At 37.1% G+C, this 24,583-nt stretch overlaps 1 protein-coding gene across 1 annotated transcript in view; it reads right to left on the bottom strand.

Moving 5' to 3' along the window:
• Nucleotides 1-24,583, bottom strand: part of PPP1R21 (protein phosphatase 1 regulatory subunit 21) — a 557,069-nt gene that overhangs the window by 207,472 nt on the left and 325,014 nt on the right. Inside the window, exon 15 of the mRNA XM_053712717.1 lies at nucleotides 964-1,116. Within this exon, the coding sequence (XP_053568692.1) occupies nucleotides 964-1,116 (153 nt within the window). The remainder of the gene's footprint in view (nucleotides 1-963; nucleotides 1,117-24,583) is intronic.

Genomic DNA, 24,583 nt, shown 5'->3' with positions numbered 1-24,583 from the left:
CTCAAGGCTAAATATGTGTTAATAATGAATCGATTTAGCCCAGAAAAGTCTACAGTCTTAATAAGCCCTTGTGAAGCCCTTATTTACCATCGTAATAAACATGGCTTACCGGATCCCATAGGGAAAATGACAGCTTCCAGCATTACATCGTCTTGTTAGAATGTGTCATACCTCAAGCAGCAAGAGACTGCACACTGTTCCCCCAACTGAAGTTAATTGCTCTCAACAGTCCTGTGTGGAACAGCCATGGATTTTAGTTACGGTTGCTAAAATCATTTTCCTCATACAAACAGAAATCTTCATCTCTTTTCTGTTTCTGAGTAAATAGTACATACCAGCACTATTTCAAAATAACAAACTCTTGATTGAATAATAAAAACTACAGTTAAACACTAAAAAACTCTAAGCCATCTCCGTGGAGATGTTGCCTGTACAACGGCAAAGAGAATGACTGGGGTAGGCGGAGCCTAGGAGGGATCATGTGACCAGCTTTGCTGGGCTCTTTGCCATTTCCTGTTGGGGAAGAGAATATCCCACAAGTAAGGATGACGCCGTGGACCGGACACACCTATGTTGGAGAAATCACACGCTCTATCGCAATCATGAAAGTTAAATTTTGACTTTCCTATCCTTTTAAATGGATATAAAACCTAAACCTGACAAAGCATACAATAAAAAAAAAAAAGTTTCCAATTGACTTCTATTATTAAATTTGCATCGGTCTCATTATATTCTTTGCAGAAGAGATACCTAGGTAGGTAGTGTGGATGTGTTTGGAGCACTACACAGCAGAAAAAACAAGAGAAAAAATAAAATTTGATAAGAGAAATAAATTGGAAAGTTGTTTAGAATAAATGTACATAGTGTAGTTTGAACACTCAGAGTAATACTGGTTGTCTATCACAGCAATAATGATACAAAACTACACAGAATGCAAGTGAGATAGTTTATATGTGCACAAACCTTCTTTAAAGCTTTCATATACTTGGCCATTCTCTTCTTGTACTGGAGCATCATTTCAGCTGAGAGAGGATGTATAAACCCATGTCCTGCTTTTGGTCCATAACTTAATGATGACATGAAATAGTCCAAGTTGTTACTGAAGAATGTTGCCATCTAAATATAAAACAATTAATATAACAAAATGGGTGCAATTATGTTAAATCTATGGCCATTTTATATAATGTATTTAAAATAGTTTAAACATATGTCCATATGATCATAAAGTTCTCATCAAAATCAAATTCCACAAGCATCACTTAATATATGACACAGTCAGAATGACTGCATTAAATTGTGGACGACAATCTAAAATTATGAATATATAAATGTATAGCTTGCCTCAACCTAGTAGCATGAACCAATGAAGACTTTCACTTTAAACTGGGGCCAGAACAAAGTCTAAACCAATTAATGGTCCTGATAAAAACAAAATGTATGCTTACCTAATAAATTTATTTATTTCATAATTGTGAGAGTCCATGAGTCATCAAGTGTGGGACTTTCCCACCAACAGGAAGAGGCAAAACACACCCAATCTACCAGAGCTTTAAATCCCTCCAACTGACCCTGAATCCTCAGTCATACAAATAGCCAAGAAGATGGAGGAAAAAGAAAAGCAGGAAAGATGAAGCAGGGTAAAAGAAGTGCAAAAGAAGTACTGCCACCAACTAAACCAAAAGAAAGTAATACACCAAACACAAAGTTCTCCTCAAAATCCTCAATTTTATTGCTGTATAACAGGAACAGACAATGTCACAACATTTCTGGGCCAATGCCCCTTAATCATGTGATAAAAACAATCACTACACACCTGATTTATATAGGCAAATACCTGGGATTTAACCCTTACATTCTAACAACTATCGATCAGATAGATATAGCGCCCTCTTGTGTAACAGTGTATGTAGGTACAGATTAAAAACAGATAAGAGGCCTAAACATATGTGAGTTACACACATACACACTTGTTTACCATATTATTCATACTATGTACAACAAACCAATGTACATGTACTAAAGCAAAAAAACAGCATAAACCTAATTATATTTGACACAATTGCCCAATTTACATATGCAACAAAGCTTAAACAGCATGTCATAAAATATACTTATATAGCTTCAAACACAGCGACTGCAGAATCCACATCCTCAAATCAGATAGAACAAATTTCAATTGAATCTAAAACACAATATGTGCAAGTTAGTTACAAAATAAAATATTGACTCAATAAAATGGTGTCCAATCAATCCCTCTGTTCATCCCCTTAGGTTCCAGGGTATCGAGTTTGAAAATCCAAAATGTTTCACGTTGCTTTAGCAATAACTCTCTATTGCCACCCCGTCTGGGGATATGGATTTGCTCGATTACCTGAAACCTAAGTTGACTCACCTGATGACCTGCAGATATGAAATGATGGGCAACAGGGGCAGTGTACACCTTACATCTTAAGTTGCTTTTGTGTTCTGTAATGCGGTCCCCCACACGTCTAGTGGACTCACCCATATAGACACGCCCACATGGGCATTTAATCAAATAAACAACAAATTTAGTGTTGCAGGTAAAAAAATCCCTGTACTGAAATTTGTAGCCAGTATGTGGGTGAAGGAAATAAGGACTTTTAAATATGGACCCACAATTACTGCAACCTAAGCATGGGAAACATCCCAATTTTTTTTGGTAATATAGCTCTGACTTAACACCTTTCCAGGACCAAAATCGGCTTTGACAAGTGTATCATGCAAATTCTTACTGCTTTTATACGCAGGCATGGGATACTGTTGGAATTCTTCAATATCTGAATTGCATCTCTGTAAAATGCTCCAATGACGGCGAATGATCTTTGCAATTAAATTACTTTGTCTGCAGTATTCAGATGGTCTGCCTCTGCAGAGGGAGTACATCATTTATAGTTTTAGAAATAAGTTCTGACGGATAACCCCGTTGTAAAAACTTATCACCCATTTCAACTAATCTCTGTTTTGGCTGCGTGGTAATGATTTAACTAGAGATGGGTGATGTGCATTATTGAAACATAAAAGGCTATTCCTATCAGTTTCTCAGATACTCACAATCATGATAAAAGTGTATATCCTGCGCAGATAACAGAAGGGAAAGGGGATATGAAATACCTCTGGCTCTCCTCAGCGGGTCCCTAGTGTACCCAATATGAAAGTAGAAAATAGATGGGGGTGGAGGTGAGCGCCAAAAAAGGCTGAGGTAGGGAATGGGGACACCTGTTAGACTGATAGAGCGGTGTCCACAATGTAGGTTCTCTTGTTGACGTTGGTGGAATCGATGTACAAATAGTATAATAACTATAAATTAGTTGTAAACTTTAAGAATGTATATCAATGTTTAATCCACACAAAAATGTTAAAATATCTCAGATCTACTTAAAAACATACACAGTCCTAAAAATAGAAATAAAAATAACAATCATATAAAATCATGGATCCATGTTACAATAAAATAAATGCAAAAAATGGGAATGCACAATAAAAACCTTTTTGCAATAATTGATCTTATAGACCAAGTATCCTAATTAGGCCACGTGTCCTAATTGGAGTAGTTTATTTAGAAACAGTCCAGATGGTGGTAAATGTTCTTATGGTTATATTTGTCCAATTAAATCACAATATGGCAAAAAAAAATTAGTGTCTCTGTCCGTGACCAATTCTGAAATAATTCCAAAGCAGTGTGTGTCCTGTGCCTGAAATGGTGAGAAAATGGAAAATCCAAAAATGTGTGATCACTTAATGTAGAAAAAATGTAGAAAAAATGTAGAAAAAATGTGTAACCTTGCAAAAAATGTGAGAATCCTCCAGTTTATGTGGCAAAAAGTGAGTATTCAAGGTGATTAAAAAAGTGTCCAATGTGATATAGTGATTTCTGTGCAATGAAGTTGTAGCTCAGTATGATCCAATCAAAAACCAAATAACATTGTGCAAAAACCTGTAAAGAAAACAAACAATACTATAATATATACAAACTGTTAAGTGGGTATATCAGTATTATGCTTACTCAAATCAGTCGACGCGTTTCGGCCATGTACTCCTGGCCTTTATCAAGTCTTGATAAAGGCCAGGAGTACATGGCCGAAACGAGTCGACTGATTTGAGTAAGCATAATACTGATATACCCACTTAACAGTTTGTATATATTATAGTATTGTTTGTTTTCTTTACAGGTTTTTGCACAATGTTATTTGGTTTTTGATTGGATCATACTGAGCTACAACTTCATTGCACAGAAATCACTATATCACATTGGACACTTTTTTAATCACCTTGAATACTCACTTTTTGCCACATAAACTGGAGGATTCTCACATTTTTTGCAAGGTTACACATTTTTTCTACATTTTTTCTACATTTTTTCTACATTTTTTCTACATTTTTTCTACATTAAGTGATCACACATTTTTGGATTTTCCATTTTCTCACCATTTCAGGCACAGGACACACACTGCTTTGGAATTATTTCAGAATTGGTCACGGACAGAGACACTAATTTTTTTTTGCCATATTGTGATTTAATTGGACAAATATAACCATAAGAACATTTACCACCATCTGGACTGTTTCTAAATAAACTACTCCAATTAGGACACGTGGCCTAATTAGGATACTTGGTCTATAAGATCAATTATTGCAAAAAGGTTTTTATTGTGCATTCCCATTTTTTGCATTTATTTTATTGTAACATGGATCCATGATTTTATATGATTGTTATTTTTATTTCTATTTTTAGGACTGTGTATGTTTTTAAGTAGATCTGAGATATTTTAACATTTTTGTGTGGATTAAACATTGATATACATTCTTAAAGTTTACAACTAATTTATAGTTATTATACTATTTGTACATCGATTCCACCAACGTCAACAAGAGAACCTACATTGTGGACACCGCTCTATCAGTCTAACAGGTGTCCCCATTCCCTACCTCAGCCTTTTTTGGCGCTCACCTCCACCCCCATCTATTTTCTACTCACAATCATGCCCAGCCGAAGGTATTATAGGCGACTGGACCGCTCCAACAAGAAAACATAGTAATTAACATTTCTGATTACCCCTTAAATGAAGGTGAAGTTTCTGTGTTACAGAAAGGTCTATCATTTTGTCAATTGGTAGATTGTAATTTTTTCAACTTGAGAAAGGACTTGCAACTCTTTTTCCGGAACGTAAGACTTAAAGTTTGGCATGCTTCTGCAAAAAAACATAATTTATGTAAGAACTTACCTGATAAATTCATTTCTTTCATATTAGCAAGAGTCCATGAGCTAGTGACGTATGGGATATACATTCCTACCAGGAGGGGCAAAGTTTCCCAAATCTTAAAATGCCTATAAATACACCCCTCACCACACCCACAATTCAGTTTAACGAATAGCCAAGAAGTGGGGTGATAAGAAAAAAGTGCGAAAGCATATAAAATAAGGAATTGGAATAATTGTGCTTTATACAAAAAAATCATAACCACCACAAAAAAGGGCGGGCCTCATGGACTCTTGCTAATATGAAAGAAATGAATTTATCAGGTAAGTTCTTACATAAATTATGTTTTCTTTCATGTAATTAGCAAGAGTCCATGAGCTAGTGACGTATGGGATAATGACTACCCAAGATGTGGATCTTTCCACACAAGAGTCACTAGAGAGGGAGGGATAAAATAAAGACAGCCAATTCCTGCTGAAAATAATCCACACCCAAAATAAAGTTTAATGAAAAACATAAGCAGAAGATTCAAACTGAAACCACTGCCAGAAGTACTTTTCTACCAAAAACTGCTTCAGAAGAAGAAAACACATAAAAATGGTAGAATTTAGAAAAAGTATGCAAAGAGGACCAAGTTGCTGCTTTGCAAATCTGATCAATCGAAGCTTCATTCCTAAACGCCCAGGAAGTAGAAACTGACCTAGTAGAATGAACTGTAATCCTTAGAGGCGGAGTTTTACCCGACTCGACATAAGCATGATGAAATAAAGATTTCAACCAAGATGCCAAAGAAATGGCAGAAGCTTTCTGGCCTTTTCTAGAACCGGAAAAGATGACAAATAATACAAAGCTCTAACAGCATCCAAAGAATGCAATGATTTCTCCTAGAATTCATAGGATTAGGACATAATGAAGGAACCACAATTTCTCTACTAAGGTTGTTAGAATTCACAACCTTAGGTAAAAAATTCAAAAGAAGTTCGCAGCATCGCCTCATCCTGATGAAAAATCAGAAAAGGAGACTCACAAAAAAGAGCAGATAAATCAGAGACTCTTCCGGCAGAAGAGATGGCCAAAAGAAACAAAACTTTCCAAGAAAGTAATATAACGACCAAAGAATGCATGGGTTCAAAAGGAGGAGCTTGAAAAGCCCCCAGAACCAAATTCAAACTCCAAGGAGGAGAAATTGACTTAATGACAGGTTTTATACGAACCAAAGCTTGTACAAAACAATGAAATATCAGGAAGATTAGCAATCCTTCTGTGAAAAAAGAACAGAAAGAGCAGAGATCTGTCCTTTCAAGGAACTTGCGGACAAACCTTTAGCTAAACCATCCTGAAGAAACTGAAAAATTCTCGGTATTCAAAAAGAATGCCAAGAAAAAATGATGAGAAAGACACTAAGAAATATAAGTCTTCCAGACTCTATAATATATCTCACTAGATACAGATTTACGAGCCTGTCACATAGTATTAAACACAGAGTCAGAGAAACCTTCTTTGACCAAGAATCAAGCGTTCAAACTCTATACCTTAAAATTTAAGGATTTGAGATCCTGATGGAAAAAAAGGACCTTGCGACAGAAAGTCTGGTCTTAACGGAAGAGTCCACAGCTGGCAAGAGGCCATCTGGACAAGATCCGCATACCAAAACCTGTGAGGCCATGCTGGAGCTACCAGCAGGACAAACGAGCATTCCTTAGAATCTTGGAGAATACTCTTGGAAGAAGAACTAGAGGCGGAAAGATATAGGCAGGATGATACTTCCAAGGAAGTGATAATGCATCCACTGCCCCCGCCCGAGGATCCCAGGATCTGGACAGATACCAGGGAAGTTTCTTGTTTAGATGAGAAGCCATCAGATCTATTTCTGGGAGTTCCCACATTTGAACAATCTGAAGAAATACCTCTGGGTGAAGAGACCATTCGCCCGGATGCAACGTTTGGTGGCTGAGATAATCCGCTTCCCAATTGTCTATACCTGGGATATGAACCGCAGAGATTAGACAGGAGCTGGATTCCGCCCAAACCAAAATTCGAGATACTTCCTTCATAGCCAGAGGACTGTGAGTCCCTCCTTGATGATTGATGTATGCCACAGCTGTGACATTGTCTATCTGAAAACAAATGAACAACTCTCTCTTCAGAAGAGGCCAAGACTGAAGAGCTCTGAAAATTGCACGGAGTTCAAAAATATTGATCGGTAATCTCACCTCCTGAGATTCCCAAACCCCTTGTGCCGTCAGAGACCCCCACACAGCTCCCCAACCTGTAAGACTTGCATCTGTTGAGATTATAGTCCAGGTCGGAAGAACAAAGAAGCCCCCTGAACTAAACGATGGTGAACTGTCCACCATGTCAGAGAGTGTCGTATAATCGGTTTAAAGATATTAATTGAGATATCTTTGTGTAATCCCTGCACCACTGGTTCAGCATACAGAGCTGAAGAGGTCGCATGTGAAAACGAGCAAAGGAGATCGCATCCGATGCGGCAGTCCTAAGACCTAAAATTTCCCATGCATAAGGCTACCAAAGGGAATGATTGTGACTGAAGGTTTTGACAAGCTGATATCAATGTTAAACTTCTCTTATCTGACAAGGACAGAGTCATAGACACTGAATCTATCTGGAAACCTAAAAAGGTTACCCTTGTCTGAGGAAACAATGAACTGATTGGTAAATTGATCCTCCAACCATGATCTTGAAGAAACAACACAAGTCGATTCGTATGAGATTCTACGAAAATGTGAAGACTGAGCAAGTACCAAGATATCGTCCAAAAAAGGAAATACCAAAACCCTGTTCTCTGATTACAGACAGAAGGGCACCGAGAACCTTTGAAAAAAATTCTTGGAGCTGACGCTAGGCCAAACGGTAGAGCCACAAAACTGGTAATGCTTGTCTAAAAAGAGAATCTCAGAAACTAAAAGTGATCTGGATGAATCGGAATATGCAGATATGCATCCTGTAAATCTATTGTAGACATATAATGCCCTTGCTAAACAAAAGGCAGGATAGTCCTACAGTTACCATCTTGAATGTTGGTATCCTTACATAACGATTCAATATAGATAGATCCGGAACTGGTCTGAAGGAATTGACCTTCTTTGGTACAACGAAGAGATAGAATAAAACCCCAGCCCCTGTTCCAGAACTGGAACTGGCATAATTACTACAGCCAACTCTAGATCTGAAACACATTTCAGAAATGCTGAGCCTTTGCTGTGTTTACTGGGACACGGGAAAGAAAAAAATCTCTTTGCAGGAGGCCTTAACTTGAAGCCAATTCTGTACCTTAAAAGAAAACGTAAACTGCCCCATACCAGCTGAGCTGGAATGAGGGCCGCACCTTCATGGGTATTTAGGAGCTGGCTACAGGTTTCTATAAGGCTTGGATATATTCCAAACTGGAAATGGTTTCCAAACTGATACCGCTCCTGAGGATGAAGGATCAGGCTTTTGTTCCTTGTTGTGAGGAAAGGAACGAAAATTATTATTAGACCTAAATTTACCTTAGATTTTTTTATCCTTTGGTAAAAAAGTTCCCTTCCCTCCAGTAACAGTTGAGATAATAGAATCCAACTGAAAATCGAATAATTTATTACCCTGGAAAGAAAGGGAAAGCAAAGTTGACTTAGAAGACATATCAGCATTCCAAGTTTTAAGCCATAAAGCTTTTCTAGCTAAAATAGCTAGAGACATATACCTGACATCAACTCTAATGATATCAAAAGATGGTATCACAAATAAAATTATTAGCATGTTATAGAATAATAATAATGCTATAAAATTATGATCCGTTACTTGTTGCGCTAAAGCTTCTAACCAAAAAGTTGAAGCTGCAGCAACATCCGCTAAAAATATAGCAGGTCTAAGAAGATTACCTGAACATAAGTAAGCTTTTCTTAGAAAGGATTCAATCTTCCTATCTAAAGGATCCTTAAATGAAGTACTATCTGCCATAGGAATAGTAGTACGTTTAGCAGTAGAGACAGCCCCATTAACCTTAGAGATTTTGTCCCAAAACTCTAATCTGTCAGATGGCACAGGATATAATTGCTTAAACGTTTAGAAGGAGTAAATGAATTACCCAAATTATTCCATTCCCTGGAAATTACTTCAGAAATAGCATCAGGGAGAGAAAACACTTCTGGAATAACTACAGGAGATTTAAAAACCTTATTTAAACGTTTAGATTTAGTATCAAGAGGACCAGAATCCTCTATTTCTAATGCAATTAATACTTCTTTAAGAAAAGAACGAATAAATTCCATCTTGAACAAATAGAACAACCGGAATCCTCGCACTCAAAAAGGGTTAGTAGAAAAGGGTAAAAGTAAATGAAGTACCGCCAGGCTGAGGCTTAAAAATATAAAGCTCCTTTATTTGAAAAATACATAAAAGGCATACACGCCAACAAGGTGACAAGGTCAAACGCGTTTCATAGTTCTCACTTCATCAGTGACCTATACCAACACCTGAAAACTCATCCTTAATAAAGGTGTTAACCACTCCCATTACAGGTGCAGAGCATTGGCTCAGGTGAATCAGAAAAAAGGAGGGCAATCTTTATTCAATACATGTATTGTGTGATTTCTAACAGATAAGCATATTTACATATTTGTAGTGAGTTAGACAGAAATATTTTCATTTCAAGCTGTCAAATCCTATTTACTATCAAATCTGATTTCAATACAATATTCTAAACTAATATATAGGACTCAACCATAATTACTGACAGCATTTTCCTAATCAATTTAATCCACCATATTTATTACCAAACACTACCATATTCTATATTCATATGAAAACAGTTCCATTATACATTTATTACACCATTATGAAAAAGAAATTGAAATATTCATATCTATCAACCTATCATAAGAGGGGGATTTTTATTAGAGTCCATGGAGTAATTGAATATACTGAAACTACCCAAATATCTCTAAATATTCTTTAAAAATTATATGGATATAGTGGGAAAGGATACATATCAAAATTTATAGTGCATTCCGATGAAATGTGAATATATGTGAATTACACACTATAACCTTAGTCTAACTATTCTACATAAAGTTTGATATCCCAATCAGAATTAAGTCCATTTGGGACCCTTGTATTTAGCTGGAAAATCCAGTATACTTCCTTTTGACTTAGAATTTTAAGTCTGTTTCCTCCCCTTTTGGGTCTCCTAACATGTTGTATACCCTGAAAGCTTAGTAGACTTTTATTTCCATTATGTTCATTCTTAAAATGCAGGGCAACTGGAGTATCTGAGTTCTCATCTCCAATTGACCTCAAATGCTCCAAGATTCTAGTTTTCAGGGTTCTGGTCGTTTGACCAACATACTTTATGTTACAAAGTTTGCACGTGAGTAAGTATATCACGTACGAAGTATTACAATTTATATACTCCTTAATTTTGAACAAATACAAAGATTTATCAGCATCAACCTCTGAGACAGAAACCTCTGAACCAGAAGAACGATTATCAGTATCAGAATGATGATGTTCATTTAAAAATTCATCTGAAAAAAGAGAAGTTTTAAAAAACTTTTATGTATACTAGAAGGAGAAATAACAGACATAGCCTTCTTAATGGATTTAAAAAATAAAATCTCTTATGTTATCAGGAACACTCTGAAAATTAGATGTTGACGGAACAGCAACAGGTAATGTAACAGTACTAAAGGAAATTTTATCTGCATAAATAAGTTTGACATGACATGCAATACAAACAACAGCTGGAGAAACAGATACCAAAAGTTTATAGCAGATACACTTAGCTTGGTAGCTCCAGCACTGGGCAGCGATTTTCCTGAAGTATCTTCTGACTAAGTTGCAACGTGGAACATCTTGCAATATGTAAAAGAAAAAACAACATATAAAGCAAAATTGATCAAATTCCTTAAATGACAGTTTCAGGAATGGGAAAAAAATGCCAGTGAACAAGCTTCTAGCAACCAGAAGCAATAAATAATGGAGACAAAAATGACGCCCAAATTTTTTAGCGCCAAAAAAGACGCCCACATTATTTGGCGCCTAAATGCTTTTGGCGCCAAAAATGACGCCACATCCGGAACGCCGACATTTTTGACGCAAAAAAAAACGTCAAAAAATGACGCAACTTCCGGCGACACGTATGACGCCGGAAACAGAAAAAAAAATTTGCGCCAAAAAAGTCCGCGCCAAGAATGACGCAATAAAATGAAGCATTTTCTGCCCCCGCGAGCCTAACAGCCCACAGGGAAAAAGTCAAATTTTTTTAAGGTAAGAAAAAATGATTGAAACAAATGCATTTATCCCAAGTATGAAACTGACTGTCTGAAAATAAGGAATGTTGAACATCCTGAGTCAAGGCAAATAAATGTTTGAATACATATATTTAGAACTTTATAAAAAAGTGCCTAACCATAGCTTAGAGTGTCACAGAAAATAAGCTTACTTACTTACCCCAGGACACTCATCTACATGTTGTAGAAAGCCAAACCAGTACTGAAACGAAAATCAGCAGAGGTAATGGTATATATATAAGAGTATATCGTCGATCTGAAAAGGGAGGTAAGAGATGAATCTCTACGACCGATAACAGAGAACCTATGAAATAGACCCCGTAGAAGGAGATCATTGCATTCAAATAGGCAATACTCTCCTCACATCCCTCTGACATTCACTGCACGCTGAGAGGAAAACCGGGCTCCAACCTGCTGTGGAGCGCATATCAACGTAGAATCTAGCACAAACTTACTTCACCACCTCCATAGGAGGCAAAGTTTGTAAAACTGAATTGTGGGTGTGGTGAGGGGTGTATTTATAGGCATTTTAAGGTTTGGGAAACTTTGCCCCTCCTGGTAGGAATGTATATCCCATACGTCACTAGCTCATGGACTCTTGCTAATTACATGAAAGAAACAACTATGCTCAACCTTTTTTCCCTTCTTTTTCTAAAGGTAACAAATCTGCTAGCAGCATTGTCTCTGCTAATGTACAGCCTGAACAATGTGTTAATAATACATTGAATATTAAGTACCTTGGTTTACGCAATAAGAGCACTTTTGTACCACACAATACCCACCACAGTGTGGAAACGTTTGAGAGACTGGTTCTAGCAGATTTTGATAAATTAAGATTGCCTAACAAAAAGAAGTCAGTTAAGTTTAAGGGTATACAATTTGCAGATAGAAGTGCATTAAAAAGTTTGAAGGATAATAACAACCTTATCTTGAAACAGGCTGATAAGGGCGGGGCCACTGTGGTTCTCAATAAATGTGATTATAAGTTTTTTTGTTTACAATTGAGTGACAACAAGGTGTATAAGAATATGACAGGTAACCCATTATGGTTAATAAGTAAGGAAATTCAAACTATTGTAAATTTTGCACTTGCAAATGGCCTAATTGATTCCAAGACAGGCACTTTTTTGCAGGTTAAAGATCCTATCACTCCAGTGTTGTATATTTTGCCCAAAGTACACAAGTCCATGACTGCTCCCCAAGGGAGACCAATTGTGGCTGGAACTAATTCATTTTTTTCTAACATAGCCATTTATTTGGATAAAGTTCTTAGACCCCTGGTGGAGCAGTCATGTTCTTTTATCAAAGACACAAATGATTTTTTGGTGAAATTGGGCAATTTGCAACTTCAGACTGACAAATTTCTTTTGTTCAGTCTTGATGTCACTAGTCTATATACCTCCATTCCTCACGCTAGTGGATTTGATGCAGTGAGGAATGCTCTTCATTCAGGTGGTATGTATTCTATAGACAAGATTGATTTTCTTTTACAATTACTTGAAGTCATTTTATATAACAACTATTTCCTATTTGAGGATACTTTTTTCCTTCAATTATAGGGTACTGCAATGGGCTCCAACGTCGCCCCTAATTATGACAATATCTATATGAACTCCTTTGAGGAGAAATTTGCATTTGAACACCCATTGTTTCATCAGTGTGGCGCTACATTGATGACATCTTTGGGGTTTGGCTGGGCGACGTTGGGGCCTTGGAGTCCTTTGTTGCTGATTTAAACCTATCTACTACTAACATTTCACTTACTTTAACCAGCAGTGAGATTTTTTAGATTTTTTAGACGTGTCAGTGACAAAAGTTGGCAGTGGTTTCTCAACTGATATTTTCAGAAAAGAAACTGATAGGAATAGCCTTTTATGTTTCAATAGTGCACATCACCCATCTCTAGTTAAATCATTACCAAGCAGCCAAATGCTAAGAGACGCATTGTGGAGAATGAAAATATTTCTAAACAGAGATTAGTTGAAATGGGCGATAAGTTTTTACAACGGGGTTATCCGTCAGAACTTATTTCTAAAACTATAAATGATGTACTCCCTCTGCAGAGGCAGACCCTTTTGAAATCTAAATCTTTAAAAACTGACCAGAAGAGAATGACCTTTGTATCTGAATACTGCAGACAAAGTAATTTAATTGCAAAGATCATTCGCCGTCATTGGAGCATTTTACAGAGATGCAATTCAGATATTGAAGAATTCCAACAGTATCCCATGCCTGCGTATAAACGCAGTAAGAATTTGCGTGATACACTTGTCAAAGACGATTTTGGTCCTGGAAAGGTGTTAAGTCAGAGCTATATTACCAAAAAAAAATTGGCATGTTTCCCACGCTTTGGTTGCAGTAATTGTGGGTCCATAATTAAAAGTCCTTATTTCCTTCACCCACATACTGGCTACAAATTTCAGTACAGGGATTTTTTTTACCTGCAACACTAAATGTGTTGTTTATTTGATTAAATGCCCATGTGGGCGTGTCTATGTGGGTGAGTCCACTAGACGTGTGGGGGACCGCATTACAGAACACAAAAGCAACATAAGATGTAAGGTGTACACTGCCCCTGTTGCCCATCATTTCATATCTGCAGGTCATCAGGTGAGTTAACTTAGGTTTCATGTAATCGAGCCAATCAATATCCCCAGACGGGGTGGCAATAGAGAGTTATTGCAAAAGCAACGTGAAACATTTTGGATTTTCAAAATCGATACCCTGGAACCTAAGGGGATGAACAGAGAGATTGATTGGACACCATTTTATTGAGTCAATATTTTATTTTATTTTGTAACTAACTTGCACATATTGTGTTTTTTGTGTTTTAGATTCAATTGAAATTTGTTCTATCTGATTTGAGGATGTGGATTCTGCAGTCGCTGTGTTTGAAGCTATATAAGTATATTTTATGACATGCTGTTTAAGCTTTGTTGCATATGTAAATTGGGCAATTGTGTCAAATATAATTAGGTTTATGCTGTTTTTTTGCTTTAGTACATGTACATTGGTTTGTTGTACATAGTATCAATAATATGGTAAACAAGTGTGTATGTGTGTAACTCACATATGTTTAGGCCTCTTATCTGCTTTTAATCTGTACCTACATACACTGTTACACAAGAGGGCGCTATATCTATCTGATCGATAGTTGTTAGAATGTAAGGGTTAAATCCCAGGTATTTGCCTATATAACTCAGGTGTGTAGTGATTGTTTTTATTACATGATTAAGGGGCATTGGCCCCGAAACGTCGTGACATTGTCTGTTCCTGTTATACAACAATAAAATTGAGGATTTTGAGGAGAACTTTGTGTTTGGTGTATTACAATTGATATTTACAAGCAGGCAGTAGCTTGTATTTGGTCTCCCTCCTCTTGGGTTCCAGTGCTGGATACAATTTGTGGATTTCACTAAACCCAAAGAAAGAGCAGGACTTGTGGACTCTCATGAAGTATCTACCTTAGAAATAGAAGACTTAAAGGGACACTGAACTCAATTTTTTCTTTCGTGATTCAGATAGAGCATGCAATTTTAAGCAACTTTCTAATTTACTCCTATTATCAAATTTTCTTTATTCTCTTGGTATCTTTATTTGAAATGCAAGAATGTAAGTTTAGATGCCGGCCCATTTTTGGGGAACAACCTGGGTTGTTCTTGCTGATTGGTGGATACATTCATCCACCAATAAAAAAGTGCTGTTCAGAGTTCTGAAACAAAAAAAACTTAGATGACTTCTTTTTCAAATAAAGATAGCAAGAGAACAAAGAAAAATTGATAATAGGAGTAAATTACAAAGTTGCTTAAAATTGCATGTTCTATCAGAGTCACAAAAGAAAAATTGTGGGTTCAGTGTCCCTTTAATAATGAAAGGCACAAAAAGTGACAACTGCTCTAGTAGAATGAGCAGTACAGTGGGAGTCTTCCCAGCAACAAAATATCCCTTACGAATTAAAATTTTTAACCAAACAGCTAAAATTACAGAAGAAGGTTTCTGAAATAGAGAAGAAGACAGTCTGAAAACTTTCGCATATATTTGAGAGCTCTCACAACATCCAAGTTGTGAAAATGTCGCTCCTTAGAATTCTTAGGAGCTGGACAACGAGAAGCAACCACTATGTCCTGGTTGATAGTATCTGTAGATACCACCATAGGAAGAAAGGAACAACTAGCGCAAAGAATAGCTTTATCCTGATGAAAAGTCAGAAAGGGAGAATTGCAAGACAGAGCTGAAAGCTTAGAAACCCTTCTGGCAGAAGAAATAACTAGAAGAAAAATAACCATAAAGAATGAAAATTAATGGTGTAAGCCATACATAGGCTCAAAAGGAGGTGTTTGAAGAACCCTCAAAACTAGATAAAGATTCCAGGGATGAGAAAATGAAAGAATAACTGGTTTAATTCTGATCAAAGCGTGATCAAAGGTCTGAAATTCTGGAATTTTAGCAGTTTCTACAAAGGGTCAGATCTCCGCTTTGAAGAAACTACCTTTTACCAAATCCTCTTGCAGGAACTCAAGAACTGTAGGACTTCTAAAATAATTCCATCAATATCCTTTGCAAGCACAACAAATAAAAAAGGTTTTCCAAAACTTATGATAAATATGCCTGGTTATAGGATCCCTAGCCTGAATCAAAGTTTATTAATAACCTTATCAGAAGAAGCTCTCTGATATAGCACTAAGAGTTAAATCGCCAGGCCGTCAAATTCAGAGTTTTAAGATCCTAATAAAAGAAAGGACCTTAAAAAATAAGATTCCTTCTTTGAGGAAGCCTCCAAGGAATGCACAAGGACAATTAAACTAGATCTGCAAACCAAACACAGCAAGGACACACCCTACCAGTACCTTTGTCCACTGTGCTTAAATTGACATGAAACCCACAAATTTTCTTTCATGATTTAGGTAGAACATCCAATTTTAAAAAACTTTCCAGTTTACTTCTTTTATCAAATTTGCTACATTCTCCTGGTACCATTTGTTGAAGGAGCAGCAATGCACTACTGGTTTCTAACTGAACATATGGGTGAGCAAATGACAATCTGTTTATATATGCAACCACCAATCAGCAGCTAGAACCTAGGTTCTTTGCTGCTCCTGAGCTTTCCTAGATACACTTTTCAGAAAAGGATAACAAAAGAAGGAAGCATATTAAATAACAGAAGTAAATTGGAAAGTTGTTTAAAATTGTATGCTCTGTCTAACTCATAAATGTCTAATTATGACTTTACTGTCCCTTTAACTCATCTGCAACAACTTGCTTCCAGTAGGCGAGCCCTTCTAGGTAGTAAAATGAATAAGAAAAAGTAAGAGGGCGCTAAAAATAGCAATAGGATCTTGCAACAAATTATTAACACAATTTCTTAGTCAAATATTTTTTCTTTCGATAGATGTGACAAACAATTTAGTATCCTAAGTTAAAAAAACATATGCAGTTGAAACTTATGTGTCAATTGGGAGCAAACCTTTCCAAATGTGTTCTATACTTGGACGGTCTTGGATCAGAATTTATAATAGAGGTATATGGGAGAGAATCTCAAGCAATAAAGACAAGGTAACATTATCCTAGGGATAATCTTAGTAGATTGCTGAACTCTTATTTAAAGGTTATGTTTAAATCTCATGTAAGATATTACCCCATTTGTATAGTACAAGTTATTTATTATCTAATTTTTGCAGGTTTAAAACAGCAAGTATTCAATAAGTATATAAAATATGTCCAGGTTCAGAAAACACATACATATAAAAAAAAAAGAGATTGATGAAAATACTTCATAAAAAAGACAGAAATATATAAAAAAAAATCTTATACAGTGGGGCAAAAATGTATTTAGTCAGCCACCAATTGTGCAAGTTCTTCCACTTAAGAAGATGAGAGAGGCCTGTAATTTTCATCATAGGCATACCTCAACTATGAGAGACAAAATGTAGAAACAAATCATATTGTCTGATATGGAAAGAATTTATTTGCATATTATGGTGGAACATAAGTATTTGGTCAATATCAAAAGTTCATCTCAATACTTTGTTATATATCTTTTGTTGGCAATGACAGAGGTCAAACGTTTTCTATAAGTCTTCACAAGGTTGGCACACACTATTGCTGGTATGTTGGCCCATTCCTGCATGCAGATCTCCTCTAGAGCAGTGATGTTTTGGCGCTGTCGCTGGGCAACACGGACTTTCAACTCCCTCCAAAGGTTTTCTATGGGGTTGAGATCTGGACACTGGCTAGGCCACTCCAGGAGCTTGAAATGCTTCTTACGAAGCTACTCCTTCGTTGCCCGGGCGGTGTGTTTGGGATCATTGTCATGCTGAAAGACCCAGCCACGTTTCATCTTCAATGCCCTTGCTGATGGAAGGAGGTTTGCACTCAAAATCTCACGATTGATGAAAACAGTTAATAAAAAAGACAGAAATATATATATATAAAAAAAAAATTCTTATACTGCAGTCTACTCTTAAAATTTACAAGATATGCCACAACTCTGAGGGTTAAACTGAAATAGTCGAGCGAGCTCGAATTAACTTGTAAGCCAATTTGACATATAAAGTCTTGCACAAAAAAGCCACTTTTGGGGTCACTGCGAAAATAAGTCAAATGTCCCGGTCTTACCGTAACTTCTTATATGCCAAAGCTACAACTCAGAGATAACAGATGATTAATAAAGCCACTTTTAAAAAAAAGTTATAGGACTAGCCACTTTGCAAATCTACTTCAAAATTGAAGCGCCATGTGTGAAGAATTACATCACTACCACTTTAAGTGTATGGGAGACTCTCTAGACCAATCATAAAGAAGGAAACAGCATACAAGAGAACAAAGGAGGCTCAAACAGCATCTTGATAAAGCCCAATATAGTGGGTGAAACACGTAGACGCTGTGAACCAGAGCATACTAAACAGTTTACACACCCAGAGGATCCATGTCTGTGAAAACTACAGGTGATAGGAAATCTGCGTACATTTGTACTAAGCGCAGAAATTCTAACCTTTCAAGAGAGCAGACAGCGGTGAGGGTGTGATTCTCAATCTAATATCACTTGCGCAAGTGTAAAATAAAGAGTCTGAAAGCGAAATTCAAAGGCAGTGTTTAGAACAACGGAAGACTGTGACATATGCGGACATCACGCGGTTTGAAAGAACTAACCGCTACCCGATTTGGCGGGTCAACAAACAGCAACTGAAGATTCGAGGAAACTTCCATCTAAGGCACTTTTAAAAAAAGTGCTTCCTTCGCAACTAAGTGAGGTACAACCAAGTGGGCTAAAGAACTGCTCCACCAAGTGTGACATCCAAATAAGAAGTTACGGTAAGACCGGGACATTATACTTATTTTTGCAGTGACCCCAAGTGTTTTTTTTGTGGGAGACATTATATGTCAAATTGACTTACAAGTTAATTGGAGAGCGCTCCGGGACATTTTGACTATTTCATTTTAACCCTCAGAGTTGTGACATATCTTGTAAATTTTAAGAGTAGACTGCAGTACAGTGGGGCAAAAAAGTATTTAGTCAGCCACCAATTGTGCAAGTTCTCCCACTTAAGAAAATGAGAGAGGCCTGTAATTTTCATCATAGGTATACCTCAACTATGAGAGACAAAATGTGGAAACAAATCCAGACATTCACATTGTCTGATTTGGAAAGAATTAATTTACATATTATGGTGGAAAATAAGTATTTGGTCACCTACAAACAAGCAAGATTTCTGGCTCTCACAGACCTGTATCTTCTTCTTTAAGAGGCTCCTCTGTCCTCCACTCATTACCTGTATTAATGGCACCTGTTTTAACTTGTTATCAGTATAAAAGACACCTGCCACAACCTCAAACAGTTACACTCCAAACTCCACTATGGTGAAGACCAAAGAGCTGTCAAAGGACACCAGAAACAAAATTGTAGACCTGCACCAGGCTGGGAAGACTGAATCTGCAATAGGCAAGCAGCTTGGTGTGAAGAAATCAACTGTGGGAGCAATAATTAGAAAATGGAAGACATACAAGACCACTGATAATCTCCCTTGATCTGGGGCTCCACGCAAGATCTCACCCCGTGGGTTCAAAATGATCACAAGAACGGTGAGCAAACATCCCAGAACCACGCGGGGGGACCTAGTGAATGGCCTGCAGAGAGCTGGGACCAACGTAACAAAGGCTACCATCAGTAACACACTACGCCGCTAGGGACTCAGATCCTGCAGTGCCAGACGTGTCTCCCTGCTTAACCCAGTACATGTCCGGGCCCGTCTAAAGTATGCTAGAGAGCATTTGGATGATCCAGAAGCGGATTGGGAGAATGTCATATGGTCAGATGAACCCAAAGTAGAACTGTTTGGTAGAAACACAGCTCGTCGTGTTTGGAGGAGAGAGAATGCCGAGTTGCAACCAAAGAACACCATACCTACTGTGAAGCATGGGAGTGGCAACATCATGCTTTGGTGCTGTTTCTCTGCAAAGGGAACAGGACGACTGATCCGTGTACATGAAAGAATGAATGGGGCCATGTATTGTGAGATTTTGAGTGCAAACCTCCTTCCATCAGCAAGGTCTTTCAGCATGACAATGATCCCAAACACACCGCCCGGGCAATGAAGGAGTAGCTTCGTAAGAAGCATTTCAAGGTCCTGGAGTGGCCTAGCCAGTCTCCAGATCTCAACCCCATAGAAAACCTTTGGAGGGAGTTGAAAGTCCGTGTTGCCCAGCGACAGCCTCAAAACATCACTGCTCTAGAGGAGATCTGCATGCAGGAATGGGCCAACATACCAGCAACAGTGTGTGACAACCTTGTAAAGACTTACAGAAAACGTTTGACCTCTGTCATTGCCAACAAAAGATATATAACAAAGTATTGAGATGAACTTTTGATATTGAACAAATACAAATACTTATTACAGGCCTCTCTCATCTTCTTAAGTGGGAGAACTTGCACAATTGGTGGCTGACTAAATACTTTTTTGCCCCACTGTATAAGAATTTCTTTTATATATATATATATATATATATATATATATATATATATATATTTTTTTTTTTCTGTCTTTTTTATGAAGTATTTTCATCAATCTCTTTTTTTTTATATGTATGTGTTTTCTGAACCTGGATATATTTTATATACTTATTGAATACCTGCTGTTTAAACCTGTAAAAATTAGATAATAAATAACTTGTACTATACAAATGTGGTAATATCTTACATGAGATTTAAACATAACCTTTAAATAAGAGTTCAGCGATCTACTAAGATCATCCCTAGGATAATGTTACCTTGTCTTTATGGTTTGAGATTCTCTCCCATATACCTCTATTATAAATTCTGATCCAAGACCGTCTAAGTATAGAACACATTTGGAAAGGTTTGCTCCCAATTGACACATAAGTTTCAACTGCATATGTTTTTTAACTTAAGATACTAAATTGTAACACTTATAATATCGAAAGAAAAAAAATTTGACTAAGAGATTGTGTTAATAATTTGTTGCAATATCCTATTGCTATTTTTAGCGCCCTCTTACTTTTTCTTATTCATTTTCTAATAATTGCTTATCTTGCAAGGAGATAAGTACTTAAGAGTGGCCTATATGGGACTATCCATAGTGATTGCCCTATTGTACAACTTTCCTTAAAGTGAAAGTAAAATGCCAAGGATCTTATCAAGTAACAGCATTCTGCAACCAAGCAGACTGGCATATAAATTCACATTTCACCTGGGGAGGACTGTGGATCCCACAAGGAGCAGCACACTGAAGACCTAGAGATTGGGATAAAGCTACATTTTACATGGGTGGCCTATGACATTTACTACTTAGAAAAGATCTTTCACTGCCTGGATGATTACTCCTCCTCTACCCTTCTGTTCAACAAGGCACTGCGAGGAGGAAATGGGCCTCTGATTGGTTAGAGAATCCCTCTCAATGACTAGTACATCAGCAATTTCACTTTCACCTCACTCCATCAAGGCAAAATAAATGAAGATTCAGGGTAAGAGGGAGGGTATTTTAAGCTCTGGTCTTATCTCTCCTAGTAGTCAGGAGAGTCATTTCCAAATATGATGACCCGTAGACTGTAACGTCTGATGAAATAAAAGTATAATGGTTAACTTATATATCAGAATAATGCTGTGGTTAAAACACTAGATAGCAGATACTGGTCCCAAACCTCTCTTCTAAAACTAATAACTCCATCAGTCTTACAATCTCCAGAAAGAAAAGTAAGTTTCTTAAAATAATACAAGCAGATATATGACATCATAATACAGATAGCAATTTCAATATTGTTCATTTGTATACACAGAAAATAATTTTGCTCCCAGACAAAAAGAAAAGTAATGAAAATAAAAGGTCAAGACAGCGGAAAGTCTCAAACACTAATGCTAAGATTATGCCTTCCCATGCCTCTCTACTATTAGCCTATATAAGTTTAATGATGTCTGAACAGATTTTGATTTCAGATGTCTGGGCCAGGCTTATAAAGCAAACATAATTCTATGCTATGCTTAAAACAATTTATTCTATTAAAGGGACATGATACCAAAATGTTGAAACACTTGAAAGTGATGCAGCATAGCTGTAAAAAGCTGACTAGAAAATATCAACTGAACATCTCTACGTAAAAAAGGAAGATACGTTACCTCAAAATGTCTTTAGTATTCAAACGCCATAGTAAAGGACTTTAAGCAGCAAATCAGTATGCATGTTCCAGGACCTGCAAGTGTGCGTGCCTCATGCACACTTGTGTTATTTCCCCATTCAGTTTAAAGAAGTTTATTATGAAATCTCATGAGACTGCAGTAAAGCAGTTCATGACCTCTACACTGATGATGCTGATTGGCTGCTGTTCATTTCTTCCTTTTTTTTTACCCGCAGCTGGGCAGTAACTGAAAGATAACTTTTTACAGAGCACTTACTCTGGTGAGCGGAGGAAATTGCGAGGTAAAATATCTTCCTTTTTAACAGAGATTATCAGGTGATATTTTACGGTCAGCTTTTTAGTTATGCTGCATCACATTCAGGTATTTTGTCCCATTAAAGGGACAGTTTACCCAGAACAAGAATACATTTTAAACTATTTTGCAGGCATGGTTAATTATGTTGGTGCTGGGCAAAAAGTATATATCACTTTCTATGTTCATAAATATTTTTTTGAAAACTTAGTTTTCTACAATCTTTCCATAACCCAAAAAGTATTCTCTGTCTCTCTCCTTGCAGCACATTACGCCCCCCCCCCCCCCGCAATGACGTCACTGCTATTGTGAACATGGACCAGCGCTCAATAATTGTGCATCCGTATTCAGCAGTGCACAGTTTTTTTCAGTGCTTGTGGCAGAGATAATAAATGTATAAAAAAATAACAAGACAAGTGGGAAAATTATACATATAATATACCAGGAGCTGTTGTGTGCACTCACTGAGGTATATACATAGCCTGCAGTACTCACTCACTTTATTCTGTCACTTATCTCTGCTGTTTGTTTTTTCTAACTCCTGCAGTGGGTACAATTCCTGTTGGTGGGCAGAGCTGTGCCAGGCTCATTATACTATGTGTTATGTGCAGTCCTCCATGTCTCATGTGTTAGGTCACAGTGCAAGTCGGCTAGTTAACCCATGTGATGCTGTGGTCCTTGCAGAGAGAGTCTGACAATCAGAGCATAGTGCACTAGCCAGAGTAAAGACAGACACATGCTGCAGCAAGATCAGAGATGAGCCCTGACAGGAGCTAAACAGGCAGCAGTGCAAGGTAGAGTGCTAGAGAGCTTCTATACAGGCAGTGTACCCACAAATAATCTGCATCTGGAGTTCAGCAGGCAGCAGTGCCATATACCTCCCCCTACCCCACAGCAGCAGTGGCACATTTACATATTTGATCTGATTGGAGGGGGGGGGGGCATGTTAACTTTGCTCTAAGCTCAGCCTTTTCTTTAGGGAGTGCATGAGTCATAGTGCTCACATACAGGATCAAGAAGTTTATTTGTAACATTTATAAAAGTCATTTACTTTTATAAAAAAAAATGTTCTATGTGTTGTGAGTTTCTTGGATGCTTTATATATTGGTTAAGACAAATATGTCTGGTGACTATACTGGCCCTTTAAGTCTCCAACTCTTAAGTAAAAATTAAAAACTTTAATAATTCAGATAGAGCATGAACTTTCAATTGTACTTTTATTATCAAATTTGCTTTGTTCTATTGGTATTCATGGTTGACGAGCAGGCTTGGGAGCAGCAATGCACTACTGGGAACTAGCTGAACACATCAGGTGAGCCAATGACAAGAGACATATGTTCAGACAGCAATCACCAGCTAGCTTCCAGTAGTGCACTGCTGCTCTTGAAACTGCCTAGGTATACTTTTCAATAGAGCATAGAAGGAGAACAAATCAAAATGGATAATACAAGTAAATTGGAAAGTTGTTTAAAATTACACGCCCTATCTGAATCATGGAAAAAAAATAAAAAAATAACTTGACTGTCCCTTTAATGCCTCCCTTTCTTAAGCTAAAGGCATTCAACAAATGCTGTATTTTAGCCATTCAAAATTGTAATTCCAATTCCCAAAATATCTGCCGGTCTTACACTTTCAAAGCTGTAAAACAACAACAATAACAAACCATGTTTTACCAATATCTCTATATTACCAGGGGCACTGCGGAAATAAATGACATTAATAAGCTAACCCTAGGCACAGTGTGCACAGCATACCTACCAATCAGTAACCACACTCATGCACGTGGTAAAGATTAAAGGGACATTTCAGCCAGATTTGGAATCCACATAGATGTAATTCAGTTTTGAATAGAAGCATTTTTGTAATATACATGTATTAGCAAAAATGCTTCTAATAAAATCTATAGCTTTTTCAACAGAGTATTCAAGTATGCACCGTGCACCAGCATTTTAAACACAGCACTTGCTCAGAGAGCCTAAGCTACTTGTACCATCTTGTAATGACTCAATTTGTTCATTGCTCTGAGCAGCTGCAGTACTTAAAATGTTGGTGCACTGAGAATATCTAGCTATGCTTCACATGCACGTGCATAGAAAAATGTTAACACTAAAACAGCAATAACTTTTACTAGA

Source organism: Bombina bombina, chromosome 4, assembly GCF_027579735.1.
Source record: "Bombina bombina isolate aBomBom1 chromosome 4, aBomBom1.pri, whole genome shotgun sequence".
In the NCBI taxonomy this organism is placed as follows: Eukaryota; Metazoa; Chordata; class Amphibia; order Anura; family Bombinatoridae; genus Bombina; species Bombina bombina.
This window is presented reverse-complemented; position numbering and strand designations above follow the sequence as displayed.